The sequence below is a fragment of the Ostrea edulis genome, chromosome 3 (genome assembly GCF_947568905.1).
Source record: "Ostrea edulis chromosome 3, xbOstEdul1.1, whole genome shotgun sequence".
NCBI lineage: Eukaryota > Metazoa > Mollusca > Bivalvia > Ostreida > Ostreidae > Ostrea > Ostrea edulis.
In genome coordinates this window covers 91,817,454-91,839,787 of record NC_079166.1, presented here as the reverse complement: position 1 = coordinate 91,839,787, position 22,334 = coordinate 91,817,454, and the positions used below count along the sequence as shown (strand labels likewise).

General features: G+C 35.2%; 2 protein-coding genes and 1 long non-coding RNA gene across 3 annotated transcripts; 1 reads left to right on the top strand and 2 right to left on the bottom strand.

Annotated features, from left to right (window-relative positions):
- Window positions 1-2,929: 2,929 nt before the first annotated feature.
- LOC125676960 (uncharacterized) lies at window positions 2,930-5,994 on the bottom strand. Its single transcript, XM_048914851.2, has 5 exons — window positions 5,543-5,994; window positions 4,867-4,994; window positions 3,683-3,774; window positions 3,239-3,448; window positions 2,930-3,149 (listed from the first exon to the last, which is right to left on the bottom strand). Exons 1-5 carry the CDS (start codon window positions 5,663-5,665, stop codon window positions 3,112-3,114), a joined length of 591 nt encoding a protein of 196 aa, XP_048770808.2. The 5' UTR covers window positions 5,666-5,994; the 3' UTR covers window positions 2,930-3,111.
- Window positions 5,995-12,856: 6,862 nt separating this feature from the next.
- On the top strand, window positions 12,857-14,534 carry LOC130053004 (uncharacterized). The gene is made up of 2 exons (XR_008801437.1): window positions 12,857-13,056; window positions 14,109-14,534. It is a non-coding gene; the product is annotated as an uncharacterized LOC130053004 (long non-coding RNA).
- A 3,620-nt stretch (window positions 14,535-18,154) lies between these two features.
- LOC125675747 (uncharacterized) lies at window positions 18,155-21,368 on the bottom strand. Its single transcript, XM_048913536.2, has 4 exons — window positions 21,220-21,368; window positions 20,326-20,387; window positions 19,056-19,196; window positions 18,155-18,868 (listed from the first exon to the last, which is right to left on the bottom strand). The coding sequence occupies exons 1-4, from the start codon at window positions 21,288-21,290 to the stop codon at window positions 18,255-18,257; spliced, it is 888 nt and encodes a 295-aa protein (XP_048769493.2). The 5' UTR covers window positions 21,291-21,368; the 3' UTR covers window positions 18,155-18,254.
- Between the last annotated feature and the right edge of the window lie 966 nt (window positions 21,369-22,334).

Sequence of the window (22,334 nt, the reverse complement as noted above, 5' to 3'; positions counted from 1 at the left end):
TCTCTCTCTCTCTCTCTCTCTCTCTCTCTCTCTCTCTCTCTCTCTCTCTCTCTCTTCATTAGATGCATTTTAATTTTCTTGGGGGAAAGCCTTTAAAGTATTGGAAACTCCTGCTTTCTTTTCCAGGGGGTTCTGAAAGTGTTTTAGAGACATTCCCAGCAGGATACATCGACACATTTCTTGACAGGAAATCCCTGTCCAACGTTTTCTAATTATTAAATGTTGTTCGATCTTCGAGAAATTTGTATGATGGGTAGGAATAAAATTATGAACTCGCCATTTTCAAATGTCCGTCATAAACTCGTCAAATCTCTGAATAAAACTTTCATGAACTGGGGAACCCCATCCGATTTTTTCCGAGTTGTTTTAAAAACGCTTATAAAGGCATTCCCAACATCGCCAGCCGTCTCACCTCCCCAAGTTGTCCGCTGCTAAACTTTATACAGTAACATTGTCAAACACATTACATTTTTGTACTAGCCGAAATTTTGCACCGGAAACGTAAGGAAGAATTAAAAAATTAAACGAAGCATGTTCTACTTCGATAATAACTGTTGGTAATATTTATAGCGAGCGCAGCGAGCCAGCGCGGAGCGCTGGCTCGTACTGCGAGCTCTAATGACTAGAGCGCGGGAAATAATCCGAGCTAAATCTCAACCTATAACAAGAATTTTTTTTGACGCCAATCCCAGAAGTCCCTCGTACAAAATGGCGGATGGTTCGATTCGTAAAATAATAATTAAAAAAAAATCTTTGAAGTATTACAAACCTTTCTTATTTGAAAGGAAAGGATGAAAATCATATTCTTCCCCCTTTCTTTTTCTTTTTAAAATATTGTCTAAAGAAATGTAAACAGTCGCGTCACAATTACCAGGCTACGTCACAACACGCTAGTTGCATTTCCCGCTAAACTGGTTCCTACATTGGCGAGAAGAACAAGACAGTAATACAGTGAACCAGATCAGTTTTCCTTGTTTTCAATATAAATTTTTTGAAAATGTATTCAGATATGCTGCGCTCGCCCCAACGGTCACACCGTAATCATATTATGAGTTCAATAAAATATTACGTACTTTATATATGTAAGACTCTAAAGTGCGATGTCACGCCAAAGGGCAATGGTATGCGCCAAAGTCCGGAGTTCATTAACGTTTGTGACGTTACATCATTGCGTCGTCATTCTTAACGTCTTTCAAAATAAAACCGAAAGCAACGTACGGTAATCTTTACACTGTTGAGGATTATGAGAACAGCAAAGTGCATTTGTTGTCGAACTATCTTCTTCGCCCAAACATTCTTTAATTCATGATCATTTATTACTTTGACGTACACGTATTAAATTGATAAATTTCTTGGGATATGCTATAATACAAAACATTCTATACGATTTCGCGTTGAAACCTTTTGTGTTTAATAACACGACAACTAAATGGTAATGAAATAAGTTCTTATTCTTATTTTTGTGCATGAATTTTGCACTGATATTTTGGTGAAACAACACACGGTTGATTCAGTCTGTACCAAAACACTGTGTACTTAACAAACCAATGGATTTCGGCGTGTCACACCATCGCACTTTGGCGTGTCAGATCATCGCACTTTGGCGCATAAATGCGGACAACCGCACTTTGGCGTGTCACACTATCGGGGTTTGGCACAGATCATCGCACTTTGGCGTAACCATCACACTTTGGAGTCCTACATATATTCATTCAATGACCCATGTATACTTTATTCAGACAATTGTTACGTCACAATTGAAGGTGCACGTAAATAGACGTTGAATTGAGTTGTAGGATTTGCGTACCCCAAAACGATGACGGAAGCAAACCCGCGACCTACGTTAAATGCATTGCGGAAAGTTTTACTTCAAAATTATAAGGCGTTTAAATGAGTATAAAAAAAACATCTAGACTTCGCTAGTAATAGTACGTCACATGTACTCGATAGTATTTTATATTTTTGTTCAAACATCTTCTAATTCGCATAAAGTCATAAACTTTTCCGCAATGCACTTGATAAAGAAATAAATGTTAGACAATATTGGAGGGTACGAACTCCGACGCTTCAACCAGGCATGCAGTGTTAAGCGCGTTAACAACTAAATACACGGGAACGAGATTCGAGGGACAAAAGAATGTTAATTGAAACGTTGGGAATTCTACAAAAATAACTCTAAAATGAATAGGAAGTAATACTTTACACGTAACATTGGTAGAGACATCCTACAATATCGATATTTTTTCATAGATTTATAGGAAATTACACCAGGAATTTAGTCAAGATTTATAGACAACAGTGTTCGACCTTAACGCCTGTCCAACAAATAATCAGGATGAAATGTTTTAAAGGATAGTTTGTCCTTTAAGCCGGTAAATTTGCATGCTTGCTTTGCAAAAGAAAATAAAACAACCATTTCCCTCAACCATGATAGACCAAAATATACAGGTATATTTCATTTTACAGGTTGGTTTTTGTTTTGTATCCCGTTGAGAATGTTTCCATAACATTGAGACGTCATCAATTGTAGGTGAAATCCCACAAAAACATGCTTAGCGCTTACGGTCGTAACATTGAGGTTCCTTAACGTTCCAAAACCTGTAGCGACACGGTGCCTTCGTTTTAAGGTCATATTAAAAAAAAATTTGATTTTCATTTTTAAATCGCTAGCGTTTGGTGAAGATGCAATAACTACCTATGTTTACATTATCTGTCATGGCACGTCTTTCCAATCACGAAGCGAATGTTCAGAACTCCTGAGCTACCGTAACCGGTAGTTGTAATCATATGAAGAACAGTGTAGGAGATTCGGAATCATTTGTATTTATGGTTATTTTATGTATATTTTGAACGTGATTACCCACAGCATTTATCATCACTAATCAGTACCGACAATATTTTGCTCAGCATATCAGCAAATATCAAATTTCATAGTACAAAGAACAGTTTGTACCCCACGAATCTACTCCCTTGATTTACTTGTTCATTTATTAAATTGAAACGAGAACAAACATTCAAATCACCTAAGATATTTTGCATCGTTGTAAGTTGTAATGGAATTCACTGAAATGTTAACGATTCCATAAACTCGTTCTAACTTTATTTCATTATTTACAGCTTGATTCCATTCTCTTCTCTTCTTTCACAACCTGAAATAAATAGGAAGAATCTGAATTACTTGTGGATGTTTCAAGACTCCAATGTGATGGATATGATTGCATGTCTAAAGAAATATTACCGAAGTCCTTTGATTTGACAAAGAAGTTCCCAATATCCAGATGAAGAGCCAGTAGAGCCTGTTTGATAACTTCGTCGAGGTTACGGGGATCCCTCCGGCGGGTTGAAATGAGGTAACTGTCGGGAAGATGATGTGTGTGTCGGTGTATGACAACAAATCCCTCAGTTGGATGAAGATCAAGATATTTAATTGTAACCTTTCCTAAGGTCTCTTGTAAATTAAAAATTCAATATACAGGCGTTATTTTCAAGGATGAAGCTGATATGGTGTCCTGACGATTATGATTTACACGGTAATTTCAAGAATATCAATATCTTCTTGTCATTGGAATAATTATTCCATTATTTGTTTGCGATTGATAGATACTATTCAACAATCATTCTCATAAATTTTAGCTGAAAAGAAATGTTATGGATAGTCCAGACCTGATAATGACATACACACCATTTGTGGACATCCGCATAATAAATCCATCGGGTGAATCTGACTTTTCGGGTTGAAATGCTACCGCTGTTGTCCGACACTCTTCCAGAGACCTAAAATAATGCACAGCCTTTCTGGTTGTTTTCAATACAAAGAATAAAGACAGTTCGGCAAAATTGGTAGAAGTTTGAAAGGGCTAAACAAATATACAATATGACAAAGGGCAAGCTTAACGTATCATTAGAAATGATTAATTGATTGATTGAATATTGTTTAACGTTCCTCTTGAGAATATTTCACTGACATATAGTCGTCACGATTGCCAGTGAAGGGCTGCGAAATGTGCGCCTTTATACGGCGTTTATGGTCTTTGAGCAGGAAGGATCGTTATCGTGCCACACCTGCTCTGGCATTGGACCTCGGTTTTTATGATTTCCCCAAAGGACAACCATTTTAGTTGCCTCTTACGATAAGCAATGGGTATCAAGGATCTATTCTAATCCAGATCACCACGGGACTTAAACAGAGGGTTCCGTGTCTCAGCACGTACACGAATTTCCACTACTTGAGTGCAATACATAGGTCTTAATTTGTGACGTTTCACCAATAGCTGATGGTGTTCCGATACGAGTGAGATATTACATAATAGCTTGATTGCCTTCTTACAAATAGAAAACATGAGACCTCACACACACTCAAACACACACTCACACACACACACTCACACTTTGTCACTTTATATCATCACCCCATGCTTGTCGCAAAAGGCGACTAAATGGGGACAGTCCTTCGAATGAGAAAGCAAAATCCAAGGCGCCATGTCACAGCAGACGCGGCCCGACAAAGATGCCTTCCTACTCAAAGGCCGTTAGCGCCGAGCATTTTGGCATAAATTATGCGGCCCTTCAACGGCAATGGCGCCTTTTTCATTGTAAAATATTCTCAAGCCGGGCGTTCAACAGTATACAATCAATTAATAGGGAATAAAGAACAGTCACAGTGAGCCAACGAGGACTATTGCGATAGTTATCTATACATAAATTGGTTATAAATAGATCAATTTAACGTAGATGTCATGGTTCAACTCATTGCTACATTTATATTTTGAAGCGTAATTGACCATAACTTGCACCAATTTATTATGCTGCTTTTGTGACGTCATAATAACATCTTAAATATGATAAACAATGCTAAAAAGATCTTACGAAATCCAACGATTAAGGATCTGAACTGATCTAATTCTTCCATCGCAAAGAACCACATAATCTACGAAGGTGTCATCTCGGAGGGTGTTATTTAACGTATCCATGTGCTCATACCACCGTCCTGAGAGCTACAACATAGAAACATTGTATATCGTATTGACCTATATATCATTTGCATTATTTGGGATTTAAAGTGTTACATAAATAAGCAATTCTCTCTCCGAGTAAAATACAATTGAACTGGAGTTTTAGATAATTAGAAGTACATTTTATCTCCCTTGGTCTTTTGTGGTTTAGCAGCACATATGTTTTCTTATGAATTTGTATCTTTATTAATATCTTATATGAAGAATTCATAAACATTGGAAATACATGTATAAGTTTTACATGTATTCGAGTTCATATTTGATTTGGTGATGCTGAAACAAGTTTTCTGTATCTGTTATACACTTGCGGAAGTGATACGTTTCGAGAATTTTTTCCCTTCTATCATTATTATTCTTCCTTATTGTTTTCTATTTATATTCAAATGTCACATATAAAAATCCTGGTTGATTTCTGTGCATATCAAGTTCATTTGATATCAATTACTCCACAAACAAACATTAGCAAAATGCTTTAGTAACTTCAGACAAGACAACAATTATTAATTAAAAGAGAACTTATTGAAGCATACCTTTCTGTGATCCACACTCTTGGGATTTAGATATTCTTCCTTGAAGATGCCGAAATCTGAAGATGATGACGTTTCGGAACATCGAATAAGAACTACGAGTAGATATACTTTAAACGTATACATCTCTAGAGCAACTTTCAAGACGATGTCGAAACTAACGATCGTCTTTTCATATAATGGATCAGCAGGTTTGGTTTGTTTCTTTTATAGTACCGATCTTATGACCCAAATCACTCCGCAGCGAATGAAATAAATCCAGTAAGAAATAAAGGGAATTATATACATCAGTTTTGTAGAAACGAAAAACAAAGGTGGAGATTTCAGATTAGTGCCTAAACACTGTAATATATTAATTAGGTATGTCAATTTACTCGGATAGCATAGTCAAATACTCGGATGCTTTTGTCGAGCGATAGTCGAGTACTCGGTAAAAATATCCGGATTGACAGGGTACAAGTGTACCTAAGTCATCATTTTTCCATTATACTATTTTTAAAGTATGTCCAAGAAGTGGAGATCGGAAGTATATTTACAGGCCAACATCCAAACTCAAATGATTCATTTGAACATGAACGAATTAAAACCAGTTTGACTTTACCATCACATGATTTTTACTCACAAAAATACTGAAGGAATTAGAATTTATAACCATTACTAAAATAACTATTTTAACGAGTACTCGACTTTGAAAAATTTGGTCAATGATCGGTATGATCGAGCGATAGTCGAGTACTCGAGTACTCTTTGACATCCTTAATATCAATTCTTCTGAAAATTACAATATTCATCCCCACCTGATTTTTTAAAATGATGATCAAGAGAAGAGTTTTATACGTAACTGGTTTGATTATTTGATTGTATATTGTTTAACATCTCGTTCTTCAATTTTTACTCATATGGACACATCACCATTGCCGATGAAGGGCTTCAAAATTTAGGCATATGCTCGACACTTACGGACTTAGAGCAGGAAGGGATACTTATCGTGCCACATCTGCTGTGACATGAGGTCTCGGTTTCTGTGGGCTCATCTAACGGACCGTCCAATTTAGTCGTTTCTTACGACAAACAATGAAAACTGAGGACCTATTCTAACCCGGATCCCTACAGGAGTCCACAACTGGGGAAGCCTTGTAGGACATGTATAGGTACAGTATCTACCTTTTCTCTTCCATTTGCAACAAAAGCAAGGTTAAATTTCAACACTACTCCCTGTGTACTGAAAATCATTATTTTCTTGAACAGTGACACTTGAATCGTGTGTTGAATGTAGGAGAAGTTTGTAAGAAATGTCACATCCTAGCAGATCTTGGAGAAATACTTTATACAATTTTTTTCAGAGATGTTACTAAACCTTGGAATAAGGTAAAAATTGCAGCTTTTTCTTTACAGTGGCGTGATGACGTCACGCTATTCAGTCGCATTTCAGGAGTTTTACTTTCTTTTTACCGTAATTAAGATTTTCATGATTCAAATTGACAAAACTCTTTCTACATGTTACGGAATTTCAAAATATTAGGGTAGTTTATTACATTGTTAATCATACTCAAGCATGCTAGCCTAGGTGATTTTGTTTCTTTACGTTCAACACAAGTTCTCGGAAACGCTGCTAAATTATTATTTCTTGTTATCCTAATGAAAGGTGAAGATAACAAACAGTGATCAATCTCATAATTCCTATAAGCAATACAAAATAGATCTGGATTGCACTAGTACGAGTACGTTACAGATGTACAATAGGAACAGCGATTTGGGTGACATACTGATGAGTTACTTGTCGACATTATCAAAAGAATTTTAATTAATAACGTGTATATTACCCAGATTCATGAACAGAGTTCACTACATCCACTCGTGTATTGACTCGGTTCCTACTGTAAATTCCTATACATGTATGATATACACCGATATTTATTTCTCGGAAAAGAAAAGAAAATTTTCCTCGGATTTTGACTGCTCTAGGAATAGAAAACTCAACCTTATAAAGTTTAATTTTTTTCGAGACTGCTAAGCCAGTTTCTATAGCACAAACACATTGCCAAATTCTTCAAATCCCAAAACATCGGATACAAAGCACATTGTGCCGTTAACACAGTGCTATCTTTTAACGTATCTTAAAATTAATAGACTGCAATAAAAACTCTCGGTTCTGTATTCTGCATAGGATTTATGAAATAGATAACAGTTTGTTATCTTCACTTTTCCGTATTCTGTGTGGATTAATAATGCTAGACATCGGGACAGCAATTTCGTCTCTCGAGATAAAATCGTTTTTAAGGAGTTGCTTTTAACTGCACACAATAGATGGTACATATGGCGCATAGTTATCTAAGGTTTCTAACTCTAGGTAAATGCATTGCAGAGAGTTTTACGACTTCTTCAAAATTAGAAAGTGTCTAGGTAAACAAATTAAAATTTTCGACAATTCACTCAATCTAGATTGCGTTAGTATGAGTGCAAATGTTTCGAGTGGAATGATTTTGGCTTCTTCATCGTCAAGTTCTAAAATATGTAGTAAAGTACCATTAATTATCACCTACATATGATGTTTGTGTCTCTCAATTGATTCGACACGGGTGGCTAAGTGAGAATAAATCACTTCTTCCAGTGACCTTCAATTTGACATTTAGGTTTATCAACAACGTTTTGTCTATTAAAACATAATTTTCATTCATATTTCAATTCGATATATCCCTGTGAACTCGAAATAAAAGATAACACAGAGTTCTCTACTTCTGTTTCATATCTAGATATTTTATTGAAAATAGATATTACCAGCAAACTAACAACTGAAATTTATGAAAAAAGGGATAAGTTCAGATTCTCTGTCGTCAACTTTCCATATTTATGTAACAATATTACATTATCAATTGTGTTTGATGTTTACATATCTCAAATGATTCGATGTGCAAGAGCTCGGGCTGTGGGTGATCGATTTTTGAATCGGGACAGGCTATTGACGAAGAATCTGTTGGTGCAGGGGTTTCTAGATCGTTATAATGACCATAGAATTTGCGAAATACTGCCTTTAAACGAGACTATTGAAACCCCCTGCATAATCAACTTGTTTTTCAAGTCACCTGCTGTGACACGGGGCCTCGATTTTTGCGATCTCATCTGCAGGACCGCCACATTTAGTCCCCTCTAACCACAAGCAAAGGGTACAGAGGACCTATTTTAACCCTGATCCCCACGGAAATTAGCTCGCGAACCTTTTGATCATCCCTCCTTTATAAGTATATATTCAAGTATCACAAGCATTGGCCGGTTCTATTTCTTTTGTAGAGGTGAGTACTTGAACCTCTGTAGTGCTGACAGAGATGTCCACGTGTCTACACTGTCATTATGGACCATGCTTGGTGTCAAATTGATAACCAATTTGTTATTCATTTTCACACGGTAAGAATTTCTCGGGGTAAGTTAAGTTTTTATTCAATAATACATTTATACAGCTTTGATTGTTACGGGTTAGATAATGATTTACCGTCTGCGTTTGGTGTGATCATGCTAAGTGATTTTGTTTGCGCATGCCCTGTTAAGATTGTGCTACATCCGGCGTTATGTACGAATGATGGTCTTGTTAAGTTTGATCCCACCTCTGGTGTGTCCAGGGGTCCGTGTTTGCCCAACTATCTATTTTGTATTGCTTGTAGGAGTTATGAGATTGATCACTGTTCGTTATCTTCACCTTGCATGTAAAACTTGTACGGTACCAATGTTGATGCACCAGATGCGCATTTTGACAAATAATGTCTCTTCAGTGATGCTCAACCGAAATGTTTGAAATCCGAAATAACAATACACTTGTAAGAGCTATTTTAGGGGGGAAAACGGGAGTCAAATTCGTCCAAGGAGTCTGGCGTTATGTACGAACGATGGTTTTTGGCTTCAGTGTTATCGGTATAGATTTAGAAATCATTTTTGTTATATAATGTATGTATGCATGTATGTAAGGAAACTCCATAACTAGGTTTAAGTAGTCCATGTCGTAACAGTTTATCTGTCGTTCTGCTGGACATTATTGACGAAAATTAGATAAAATAATATATCCGTTCTCTTGCTCCAACAGACCCTGGGGAAATAAGTCATTACTAACGAATTATTCATATCAGTCAATTAAGTAATTCTCCACGAACAGTTAATTCAAGTACTGGGCAGATGCAAATGTTGGCTGAAAATGAGAAGTTGTCTTGTCCAGCTATCTACATATTATATATGTATTCTTTGTGTTTATTCTATTTCTGTGGCTTTCCGTGGACCGGACGCGTGAGTACTTTGCATTTGATTTGACTTAGGATTTGATGTGTAGCTCGACATCTTTCTTCTTCATTGTTATCTTGATGTTTTCCTTTAAATGTTAGCATTAAAATGTTGACGCCTAAATATGCCTGGGGTCATTATCATAACCACACATTGGTATTTCATCGTAATACTTCCGGTGTAATAATTAGACAATTTGTAAACATAGGAGACATGGTACAATCGCGTTAATCGAGGAGTGATTATATATGATTAAGAAAATAAGAGTTACATGCCTCTACGAATTTTATATACCATGTCAGAACGACGTGAATATGGAAAAATGAAATCCAAAATGGAGAAACACATGTCCTTGCGCTTGCAAGATATATATGGTTTAATTTTGCATCAGTTTTCTATATTTTTCTTTAAACATGCATATTTCTGTTACCTATAGAGAAAAGCTGCTCTCACGGCCTGAAGGTCTCTATAATACATGTATATCATCATTTATGTAATGCAACATTCCATTTACAACATTTTAAACATGATAAATTCATAGAAAATTACGTATTTGGATTTGATAATGTTAAAATTATTCTTACAGAGTTTAACACATTCTTAAACACCCTAGTTTAACACAAATATTACAGTTTGTGTATAAAATATATATCTCAGTTTGCTAATTGCTCGGGTACTTCAGATGTTATTTTATCTAATTCAATTAAATTAGCCTATTCTTAAAAATTACATTAAACAAATGCGCTTTTATTTCTATTCAGTCATGTTAACTTATTCTTAGAATATGTCATTAAACAAGTGTGGGGTCTTTTTTGGTAAATTATACCTGAGATGTAAAGAAAAATTTAGAAACGTGGCGTGTGACAGGTGTCCTTAACACAAGTCATAACCATCACGACTCCTATATCATCCAATGCAGCTTTACGAAACTGCAGTAATGTAGCGATTAATTTCTTAATGATCTTAGCGCTGTATCCGAGATCTGGAACTCTGACGTGAAACTAAATCAAATTGCTTTAGGTGGGAGACAATTCAATTTAGAGATTAAAGAGCTCAATTGGTAAATCAATGGAGTGGGAAAATGTAAATATACACAAGGCTTTGTAACGCATCATAATTAATACTTGTCAGCAGCCAGGGTTATGAGTCATACATGTATCCAAAAACAAGTACATTGTATATCTTTCATTCAGCAACAGAAATTAAATAAACTGCGAATAAATGCAATTCCATATATTTAGATTGGTTAAGGTATATAATAGTGTATGCCAAAGTATTTAATTAAAATTAACAAGCATTACAACTTTCATTTTCAAGGTCCTCAAACCCAAAAATGGGCACGTTACCTATTCGCATTCCGAGGAAAAGGTCGTCTCAATCCACTTCTTTTCTGTCAGTATTATGGGATACCTGTGATTTTGACAAAAATGGCTACCTGGACAATGCTGAAAGACGATGTCTTCAACGGTTCTCCAGTGTTGCATTCGGATCATAACGTGTCAACTTTGTGGCGGAGAACAATGAACACATATACTGATATAGTTAGAAAACAGAAAACATTGTAGTGTCTAAGAGAGTAAATGGAACTTTCTGACAGGTTGAAGAAAATGAAACATAGTATGTTGTTGTTTTATTTCAACACTTGATATTGAAATGACTTATATACTTCATAAGATAGAAGGAATAAAAACGCATTCACGTTCTCTGACACTAACGCACCTTTATTTCATGAAAGCCTAAAATATTTTTCAAAGGTGTAATAACTCAACAGAGAGGCGTGATACAGCGACTGGGGGATCTTATAACGCAAATAAAGGCGTAATAACGCGAATCAAATACACGCCTAATAACGCGATATAGAAAGGCGCAATAACGCGAATTAAGGCGTGGATAACGCGATATAGAAAGGCGAAATAATGTGAGATAAATGCGTAATATTTAACGCGAATCAAATACACGCCTAATAAGGCAATATAGAAAGGCGTAATAACGCGAATCAAATACAGACCTAACAACGCAAAGAACGGCGTAATAACGCGAATGAAAGGCGTGAATAACATAATATAGAAAGGCGCAATAACGCGAACCAAATACACGCCTAATAACGCGATATAGAAAGGCGCAATAACGCGAATTAAGGCGTGGATAACGTGATATAGAAAGGCGAAATAATGTGAGATAAATGCGTAATATTTAAAGCAAAAGAAATGCGCCATAACTCAATAGGAAGGCGTAATAATGCGAAAGAAAAATGTTATTCAAACGCATACAAAAGGCGCAGTAAAGCAAAATATAGGTGTAGTGAAAATGACCTAAGATGCATTATGATGGTAATTCCAAGGAAGGGTGTTATGATAATTAATACCAATTAAGATTCTGTGTTTATCTCTTTGATCTCATTGATGTACAATGGTGAGCAGTTTTTCACTTCGTAAAATGTGATACGACATGGCACTCTATAAGGAATATACGATGAGATTTTCTCTTTCACATAACTGAGTAAATTCATAGCCCTTCATACAAAAACATGGAGAAATATTGGAGTATTTTATATACTGCCTAGGGCTGTCCCTTTTACCACTGTCTTTAGGATCGAATCGAATTCGGAACAAAATTGGTATGATATCGAATCGAACCGTGTCACGACAGGCGTTGACAAGATAAAGAAGCCTCTCCACAACGCTGTCAACGTTAAACATTAGCCATTGTGCCACAGAACCTAAAGCTGGTGGCGTCTCTTTTCGAATGGGACTGTTATAAAAACAAAAGTTAGACAAAATGACATTGGTGGTGTGCTAATCGGTAAGGGACGGCTGTCTTTGAAAAGTTTAAGAGTGAAAATAAAGGAACCTGGTGTACCTATGTAATTAAGATGTCGTATCAGTTGTGATTTGTAAACATACACGGAAACAATTTGCACAAAACAGTCTTTAAACACTATCTTATTCATTAAATGAATATGAGCGGGCAGTGTGTGTTGCTCCTCCCTCTAACAAACAATCGTATTCTCACTTTGTGATGAGCAAACAGTCATTAGACCCTCCAGGGAGACATATATCATGACACCACTCTACATTATAACAGGAATTCTATCTGATAAAGAAAATTCAGTTCACACCGAACAATTCAAGATACTTTACACTTGTTAAAGTCCTGATGAAAATGAGTGAATTTCAATCAAGGCGCTTTGTGTATTGCTTATGTATTTTCTCGATTTATTGGCATTCATTAATGGGAGTAAATGGACTTGATAGGTGAGTATTTGTAAACAATTGTTCTGAATTTTGAAATGGTATCATAATAGCGTATCTACATGCATTTTCGTTTCATAAATAGTAATTTCATCTTATTATGATTTTTATTCAAATGTAGTTTTCGAAAACATTTAACCAAGTAAGATTGTCATGTTGTATATATAGGTGTATAGAATACATTGTTAAAGGAACCAAAACATATATAAACCCTACCTACATGTAGTCCTATATTTAAAAAAAATAGTTCTCTTCAGATGAATGAAACTTTTCACACTATACATCGGTTCAGTTACAAAATGTACATGTAAATATTACATGTAAATATAATCATTTTTAACCATAACTAAATCCCGAGGAGTTACTTATATATCAAAAGTGATTTTTTCAAAAAGATTTGTTGATAGTCATCTAATTACAAAGCAATATGATTATAAAATTTGAATTTAAAGAAAATGTAATGAATATAAGTATGCAAAATCTTTTAAATAATAAACTAAATATAAATCATATAACTTGAAATATCTTATCCAAGGGGAGATGACAGTTTCATAATACTCTGAAGGTGAGTCAGTTGGGATGGGTTGTGGGACTAATTATGATCACTCATTAAAACTATCCTACACACAGTGTTTTATCAGGGATGACATAGGTAATCCTTCAGTGTTATCAGAATGTAGATTCACAGACTGGGATTAATTAAATTATTCCAGGTACGGAAATTCGGACAATTTTTTCTACCTCTAAAAATCAATAATTTGACGATATTAAAAAACATTAAATCGGATGACAACTGATGTTCTCTATAAATCTACGACAGGCTCTGTAGTGAACAACCGACAATGTTCATTACCTAGATGGAAAGTTCTATGAAATGGAAAGGAAACAGGTTAAATTCAATATTTAACAAGAAACCATGTTTCGCTCATATATATTTTCTAGCATAATGTAAGTGATTTAGAGTACCTCGAAATTTCTCAGTATCATGAAAATCAATATTACAATACTCTATTAGATTGTGTTTTATAATTATCTAAGTACTTCTGTTTTAAAAGGTCCATGAGCCGAAATTTAAATTTCCTTCCACTCCGGTTTCGGCGGGCCCAGTCATCTCCATCCAGCTCCTTCCTGTCTGTGTTATGGGATACCTGTGACTTTGACAATAATGGCTACTTGGACTACGCCGAGAGACGATGTCTTCGAAGGTTCTCCAGTGTTGCGTTTGGGTGATGACGTCATTTTCCTGGCGGATGAGAATGATTAACAGCCTGCTGTCGATACAATTAATCGTATCAATCAAAACATGGTGCGGTTAAGGAAACACCCGCTCAATCGTTTATCTCAAATCTTGATTCAAGTATATTTTATCGTATACAAAATCATTTAATATTACTTGCTAAATAAGGGTATTTTCAATTTTAAACGTTAATTGCTAATTCTACGTTTATAAGATTTTCAAATATATTTTTGTGCATACAAAATAGTTTTTTTATTTATTGTTTTGTTTTCTGCAACTGTCCGTAAATCACCGTATGGGTGTCGACATTATGGATTTAACCACGTCTTCAAAAATGATTTAAAAATCTTCCTTTTATTGCCTCTGAATTTCGGACAGGAGACAGAAATCCTGATGCTCAATATTGACGTTTCCACAACAGCACAATGGGCTTGCGGTAATGTTGCATCTGTAAAGATCATTGTCTAGCACACAAATTACTAATTTCTAGTATGATCATAATTTAAGCGCATATCAACATAGTTAAAATAGGATGATGATCATTCAATTTTATCTAGGATTTGAAATTTGAGATTGAATGAACTATATTCATAACATCATTAGAGAGCGGGATTTCATTAAATACCGTCAGTTTTTTCTCTTGTACTAAATACAGAAATAGAAATATTAATTTGTTTGAGCCATTTCTTAGACTAATCAAGACTTGAAGATCATGAATTAGGTTGTCATAAAATAATTTATCCGATTTTGAAGACTGATGCAGAGAACTCTCATCGGCAAATAATCCATATACTCACTGTGTTTAATATCTGCAATATCACTGACTTATAACAAAAAATAATGGTCACAATCTAGATAGCAGTGGTATTCCAGCAGCCAAAGACTGAGAGATTGATCATAAATATCTGTACACAACATTCTGGGTCCTATTCTCGTTCAACATTTTAACCAAAAGACAACATTACCTTGACTACCATACGATTTTTACTTAAATGGTAATCCTTTTGCGCTGCACACGGTTTAATGTTTTCGATAAGTTACAAAAATCATTCAGGAATTTTCCCCATCATTCACTGCCTTAGAAATACTAGTCATTGGTATACTGTATAATGACAGGTAAAATGTCCGCCTGATATAGATTTATACAAAAGAATGTTGTCTTGAATAATTGTAATGCGTTCTATAACTCTGTTGAGATATAGTTCTATTAACAGACTCTAACATATAGATTACCTTCGAGATCGCCTTTAATTCTCGTTGTTCTCGTGCTCTATTCTTATAGTCGCGAACGACGGGAACACGTGCACACCAACGTGTTATTGCTCTTCAACCACACTACCTACAGATGTGGTGTGATTTCTAGCACCTCGAACTCGAGCTGAGTTCCTCGGGTTTTTTCCGCTAGGAAGCAGACAATATGATATTTAAACAAATGGAAAAACATAAATGGAAGAGAGAACATTGGAATTGTTAGCGAGGAGATGTTGGAGAACTTGAGGAATTGAGAGAGTTGGTCAACATGTAACAATGAATTTTAGCAAATTATAATATTAAACTATAAAGAATTGCAACAATTTATTTAAATTGCTAAATTTTATGCCATATACCGGTGCATGTATTTATTGATTTTAACTTGTATCCGTTAATGAACCCTTAAAATTCACTATTTTCAAATATATAATAAAAACAACAATACATAACAAAATCTGCATCACCATCAATATCAATCCTCAACCAATATCAGCCCTCGGGATTGGAGTCTCGCGTTGATATGGAGTGCAATACAGATTTTGCCACGTATTATTCTCTATGTATATACAACAAGAAGCAACAAGAGTTGGTACTAGAGGACCTTAATGTGTCTACATTTACATAAATCAATATTCAATCGCCACATATATATTTTGAAAAGGTAGAGTAACGCAGTAACGCAGTAAAATATGTGTTTACAGTATTAATATGTGCGTGGACATCTTGTTGCATAAACTTCATAAAAAATAGTAAATTAATAATATTTATTTGATAATGAATATAAATATATTTTTCTTCAATACTTCTATGCATGTTATTGATAGGGAAGTGTTCTACAAAACAATAAAAATAATGCTTTTTCATTTCCCTATGCGCACTTTGTAACTGTACGTTTTCGTATTACGGGGGATAGGCTCTTCCTCAAACACTGATTGATCTATAAACCAGATAATGCATAAACCAAGACCGATATATCATTAGTTTAAGAGTAGTTTCCTCTATATCAATTTGCGGTCAATTGCATCATATGAATAACTTAATCAAGGATTGTTGAAAAACCTTATCTTAACTTGGTACCATGTTGCATTATAATTTTTTATACACAATCAGGCATATTTTACATGCTATTCTTCACTTATATAATCTGATAATTACTTATAAATCCTGTTTAGCGGTTACAATAAACTACATGATTGTGTTGTTTGGATGAAACTTTATTGTACACACTAGCTTAGTTAGTTTACCTTAAAATGTGTGCTCTTTTAGTTCATTTGTTCTACACTCTACATGCCTTTGGTTTCTATCGTACATACTACAATGACAGGGCATGCTTACTCCTCCTAGGTACCTGACCCCAGTATATCCATGGATACGTGTGTGCCCAATTCTTTATTTTTTACTTCTTAAAGAAGTTATGAAATTGGTCGCTGTTCGTTGTCTTCACATTTCATATTATGCTTTTTCTAAACTGTGATATAAATGTCAATACTTATTTTCCAATGTGCATCTTCCTTTGAATTAAACATTTCGACAAAATGCACTCCATGCCCCGCCGTTGTTGACATTATCCGTTTATTCCCGGTGTCTTAAAACCCATACTGTGGCCCCTGTGGACTGATTAGTCGCTGTTTGAGCACACATGATTTCATCTTCATTTTATAAGATATATTTCGAATAGTTTTAAGACTTTTCGTATGGCCAGTGGTTCTTTTTGATTTTCTTTAAGTACATGAACTCCATCCTCAAATTTCAATATTTATCAACTATCTCACCATGGCTTTTCAGATATTCAACTATTTTCTGTACTGCTGGCCCTGTACGTCAATATAGTTTACAGTACATGTCTTGTCATTTCTCCTCTTTGTTGTTTGGTAGGGTACACGTTGAACCTTGGCTGTTTAATTAACATACTTATACTGTACATTGTATGTACTATCGAGACAGGTTAGTGACACTAAGTTGATGTTACAGGAGTTTCAAGTCAGCATATCGCACATTTTATGGTCGTTATAATGATCTAATTTACCAACACAACCTGTCATTAGGTCACATACTGTCCGACGTGTTTCATGCCGATTTTTAGGCCGTTCTTTACACGAATTTGACTACGTTTTACTCCATTTACCTGATCAATATATAGGGATACAGTGTGTATGACAGGCTGACAGTGGCTGTTCACTCCTCCGAGGTACCTGACTTCACCTCTTCCATGTTCAAGGGTCGCGTTTGCTTTACCTGTAATTTTTATTTCTTTTTGAGATTGATCGCTGTCAATTATATCTTAATTTTCATTAAAAGGAATGCATGATCAACCCCCTTAAGTATATACATGTAAACCATTCTATAGTTTAGCGCAGCTGAGGTGAGTGTATAAGTAACCTATCCTTTGTCATTCGTCGTTGTTGTAGTCGTTGTTATCGTTGTTTGCACTTTTTCCACTCTCAAGAAACAGTGGACCATTTTGAACCAGCCTTGATACAAACTATTCGCAGGTAGCGATAATACAACGTTGTTCAAATAAAGGGTTATTTCCCTTTCTAAAGGGAGACAATGACGATTTGATTTGATTACCCTTCTGCATTTTATGGTATAAAATAATAAGGTGTGCTCTGTGAGATTATTATTTTAATGTTTAATGAATTTAATATAATGTATTAGTTGATAATTACGTGTCTTAATACAGTAAGTATTCATTATAATAAATGTATGGGCGTCAACTAACAGGCGTGATATACTCAGCTCTATCATTCATCACTTTCGAGCCCGTAACATGCTGATCTCCAAATGTCACTGGTGTCAAATACACTTCTATGGCAAGATTGGGGTCCTTCAAATATGGTGTTACTTCATCAGTAATATGAAGGTACTGTTTATCCTCGAAGCTCTGTTCTAATTTACCATACTGTTCTTCTTTTATCTCTTCATACATATGAGACGTGTGCTCATTTTCTATAATAGCATTCTGTTGAAGTTCATGCGAACGTAAATATGAAACGCTGTCTTCTTCGGTTCCTCTTGGATTGTCTACCTCTGATATCCTATTTGATACAGAATTTGACTCTAAAGCCATTTTTGTTCTCTTTTGACAACCTTTGCTGTTATTCCGAAAGAACATAAGTATACTAAATACTATACTGAAAAGCACGATAGATGATATGGTTATGACTAATAAAAAGGTGTCTTTTTGAGTAATTATAGGGAGTTGAAAACTGCTGTTTACATGATTTGAATTCGAAAATGTGACGGTTTGATGATTTTCGAAAAAAGTGTTTCTTGTAAATCTTTGGTCTGTGATGAGGTTCTGATGCGAGGACGCAAACTGTATTCCTGTAAAATAGTTGATTCACTTCATGTATTCAAGAAGTTCAGAATTGACATCTGATGACGGAAATTAAATCGAATTCACAAATACAAATATGTAAAACTTATACGGTACCAATTTTGATGCACCAGATGCGCATTTCGACAAATAATGTCTCTTCAGTGATGCTCAACTATTGTAAATAAACCCCACCTTTAGTTTTCAATGAATAACAGCCATCAGCTGGGTCACAAAATGAGGGTTCACAGTAACACTCGTATTGGCATCTTTCACCATAACTTGGATATTTACATTTCAGCAAACATCCTTGTCCATAGTAACCTCTGGAACATTCTAAAACGGAATAAAAGGTAGTTTGATTGTGTCATGGATTTGTTTGTTTGTTTTCCGTCCCTTCGAAAATATTTCACTTGAGACTTACGGTAACAGTCTGTGCAAGGGAGGCAAATTGTTGAACTTTACATTTTGACGGAAGAAATGTTTGTTTACATCTAATTGAAATGATTTCATAAATGAGTTTGTTTATGGGACTTATTAGAAAGACTTTGAAGTGAAATTTGATATTTTAATCCTCTCAACATTTAGTTATCCAATTATTGTTACCATTCCAGACAAATTGTCAAATCTGGTTTAGGACACAGTCATATAAAATTGATATTAGACAGAGGGGAGCGAAAGGTCTGGAAAAACAATTACATGGAAATGTCTGAACAACCAAAGATTAACAACTGTTGCCGAAATAGCAATTAAAACGTTTTCATAGGGTTACTTCCCATTTACATGTATTTGCTTTGATACAGAATGTAAATTTAATGTTATTCCTATTCTGTTCCTTTTCAGGAAAATGAATCAAATGCAAGTATCGTTATCCTATTCATAACTTGAGAATAGTATAAAGTATGGTATAAGGACATTGGGTATTTGACAGAAACACCATTGATATGTATAAGTAACTAATATGATATATATATATATATATATATATATATATATATATATATATATATGCAAGGCGAAGATAACGAACAGTAATCAATCTCATAACTCCTATAAGCAATACAAAATAGAGATAGTTGGGCAAACACGGTCCCCTAGATACACCAGAGGTGGGATCAGGTGCCTAGGAGGGGTAAACATCCCCTGTTGTATATATATGTGTGTGTGTGTGTGTGTGTGTGTGTGTGTTGTGATTTATTTTAACTGAATATGTAGTCATCATTTGTTTTGCTCTCTATCAAATTAGAATTCTGCTTTATTTTTTATATGTGTTATCTGTGTACATGATTATCCGAGTAGACAAAATTAGGGGCTCTACAGTATGTATATGTATGTGTAATGTGAGGAAATTATGGTTGTATATTGCATAACGTCGTAGAGAGAGAGAGGGGGGGGGTATATGATATCATAATATAGAATTACTTTATTCAAGTAAGTTGCTCGATGTGTTACTTAAGACACCCACCTTCACATTTTCCAATATTTGCATTCCATATGAAGCCATTACAGCATTCAAAACCATTTTTTCTGAAAAAAGAAAATGCATTGCGTTTTTAGAAGTAGAATAAAGATTTTTCCAAGTGTTTTCTTCCATTCGTTTTTCTTGATTCCCTCGTGACAAACGAGTAATATTTTCATGTTTGTAACGTGAAAGGTGAAGATAACGAACAGCGATTAACGTATATTCTACCGTCAATCATTATTTCTTATTATCATAATCATTGTACATTTATATAACCATTTAGTTTTTCAACACAATTACCCTAATGCGCTTAAACAATTTATGGTCCACGTTTTGCAATCTGGTTTTAAAGAACAACGACGTTTTATATTAAAGTTTTATTCTTAGGATTTTTTTTTATTTGCATAAACGTCAACTTCCTTGTCAGTAGCCGTAGAACAAGTTCTTGCTTATCGAATCAATTGAGAGATATAAACCCCTGTAACATCAACTTGTTTGTCAGTAGCCATTACAAACGCCATAGGCTGACTGGTATAGCGGGTGAACGCTCTCGAACTTGTCAAACGAAGGTCAGATCGATCCATGAATAACGTAGCATTTACATATTCGGATTATAATTGCACAAAAAACTCGAAATGAGACATCATGAATACACAATTCAAAAATAAGTCTCTCTCTCTTTCTCTCTCTTTCTCTCTCTTTCTCTCTCTCTCTCTCTCTCTCTCTCTCTCTCTGTGTGTGTGTGTGTGTGTGTGTCTCTGTTTCTCTCTCTCTCTCTCTCTCTCCTCTCCTCTCCTCTCTCTCTCTCTCTCTCTCTCTCTCTCTCTCTCTCTCTCTCTCTTTATATAAGAATATAATTCAGTCAAACATTTTCCTCTGACATTGCAAACAACTTACCCAAAACATTCTCTTTCCAGGGAAATATGTGAAATCGCCAGTAAACATTGCACTACAAATAATATGTACATCTTATCATTATGTGCATTACAGTGGTTACACAATTTTTATTCTGATGACAGCTCAGTTTGTTTCCTTAATTGCACATGGTGATTTTTTCAGGAAAACGGAAATTATTTTCACACACCCAAATTCAAAAGAGAGATGTTTGAGAAGGACCTATTCCTGTTGTTGTAATCAACCAGACAAATACTGTCTAAAATTAGAAATTATTGTTTGATCTGGTTAGGTTTAGAATTCCAGGTTTGACTAAAACAATGCAAACGAGAACCCTTTTTGACACTTGTATTTGCTTTATAAAAGTTGTAATTCCAGTTACAAAGGGTAGTAATTGCTTCTTCGCCAAACGCTCGGCATTTAAAAGTCAGAATCACGGGTCATTCGGGTATGACCTTAAACACGGATGCCCCGTGTCGCGACAGGCGTTGACATGATAAAGAACCCTCGCCGTTATGACTCTGAGCGCTACGCATACTTCTAAGTTTATGGTACTTCACCTACAGCTGGTGACGTCTCAATATGAGTGAAAAATTCTCAACAGGATGTAAAACAATCAATCAATCATAACTTCTATAAGGAATAAAAAATAAGAGTTGAACAAACACGAATCCCTTCATATGCTAGAGGTTGGATCAGGTGCCTAGTAGGAGTAAGGATCCCCTGTCTATCGGACACACCCACCATGATCCTTAAATCTTGATCAGGTAAACAGAGTAATCAGTAGTCAAAATGGGTGTGCCAGGAATGGCCTAACATAGGTATGAAACACGTCACACAGCATTTGACCCAAGGACAGATTGGATTGGCTAACTAGATCGTTATGGCGATCATATAATTTGCGATATTTTCATTTGCTATTTCACTATTATGTAAATATTTGTCGGCGTAACTTACTACATGGTTTCTGAGCTCCATCATGTAGATGACTTTGTCAAGAGGGTTGAGGATTAGAACTCAAAACAAGAAAAACTCTCATTTATCCCCTTTTAAAACTCCTAGCAAGTGTTGCAGAAAATTACCAAATAGTACCCATGCTAATGTTCAACCACATTGAG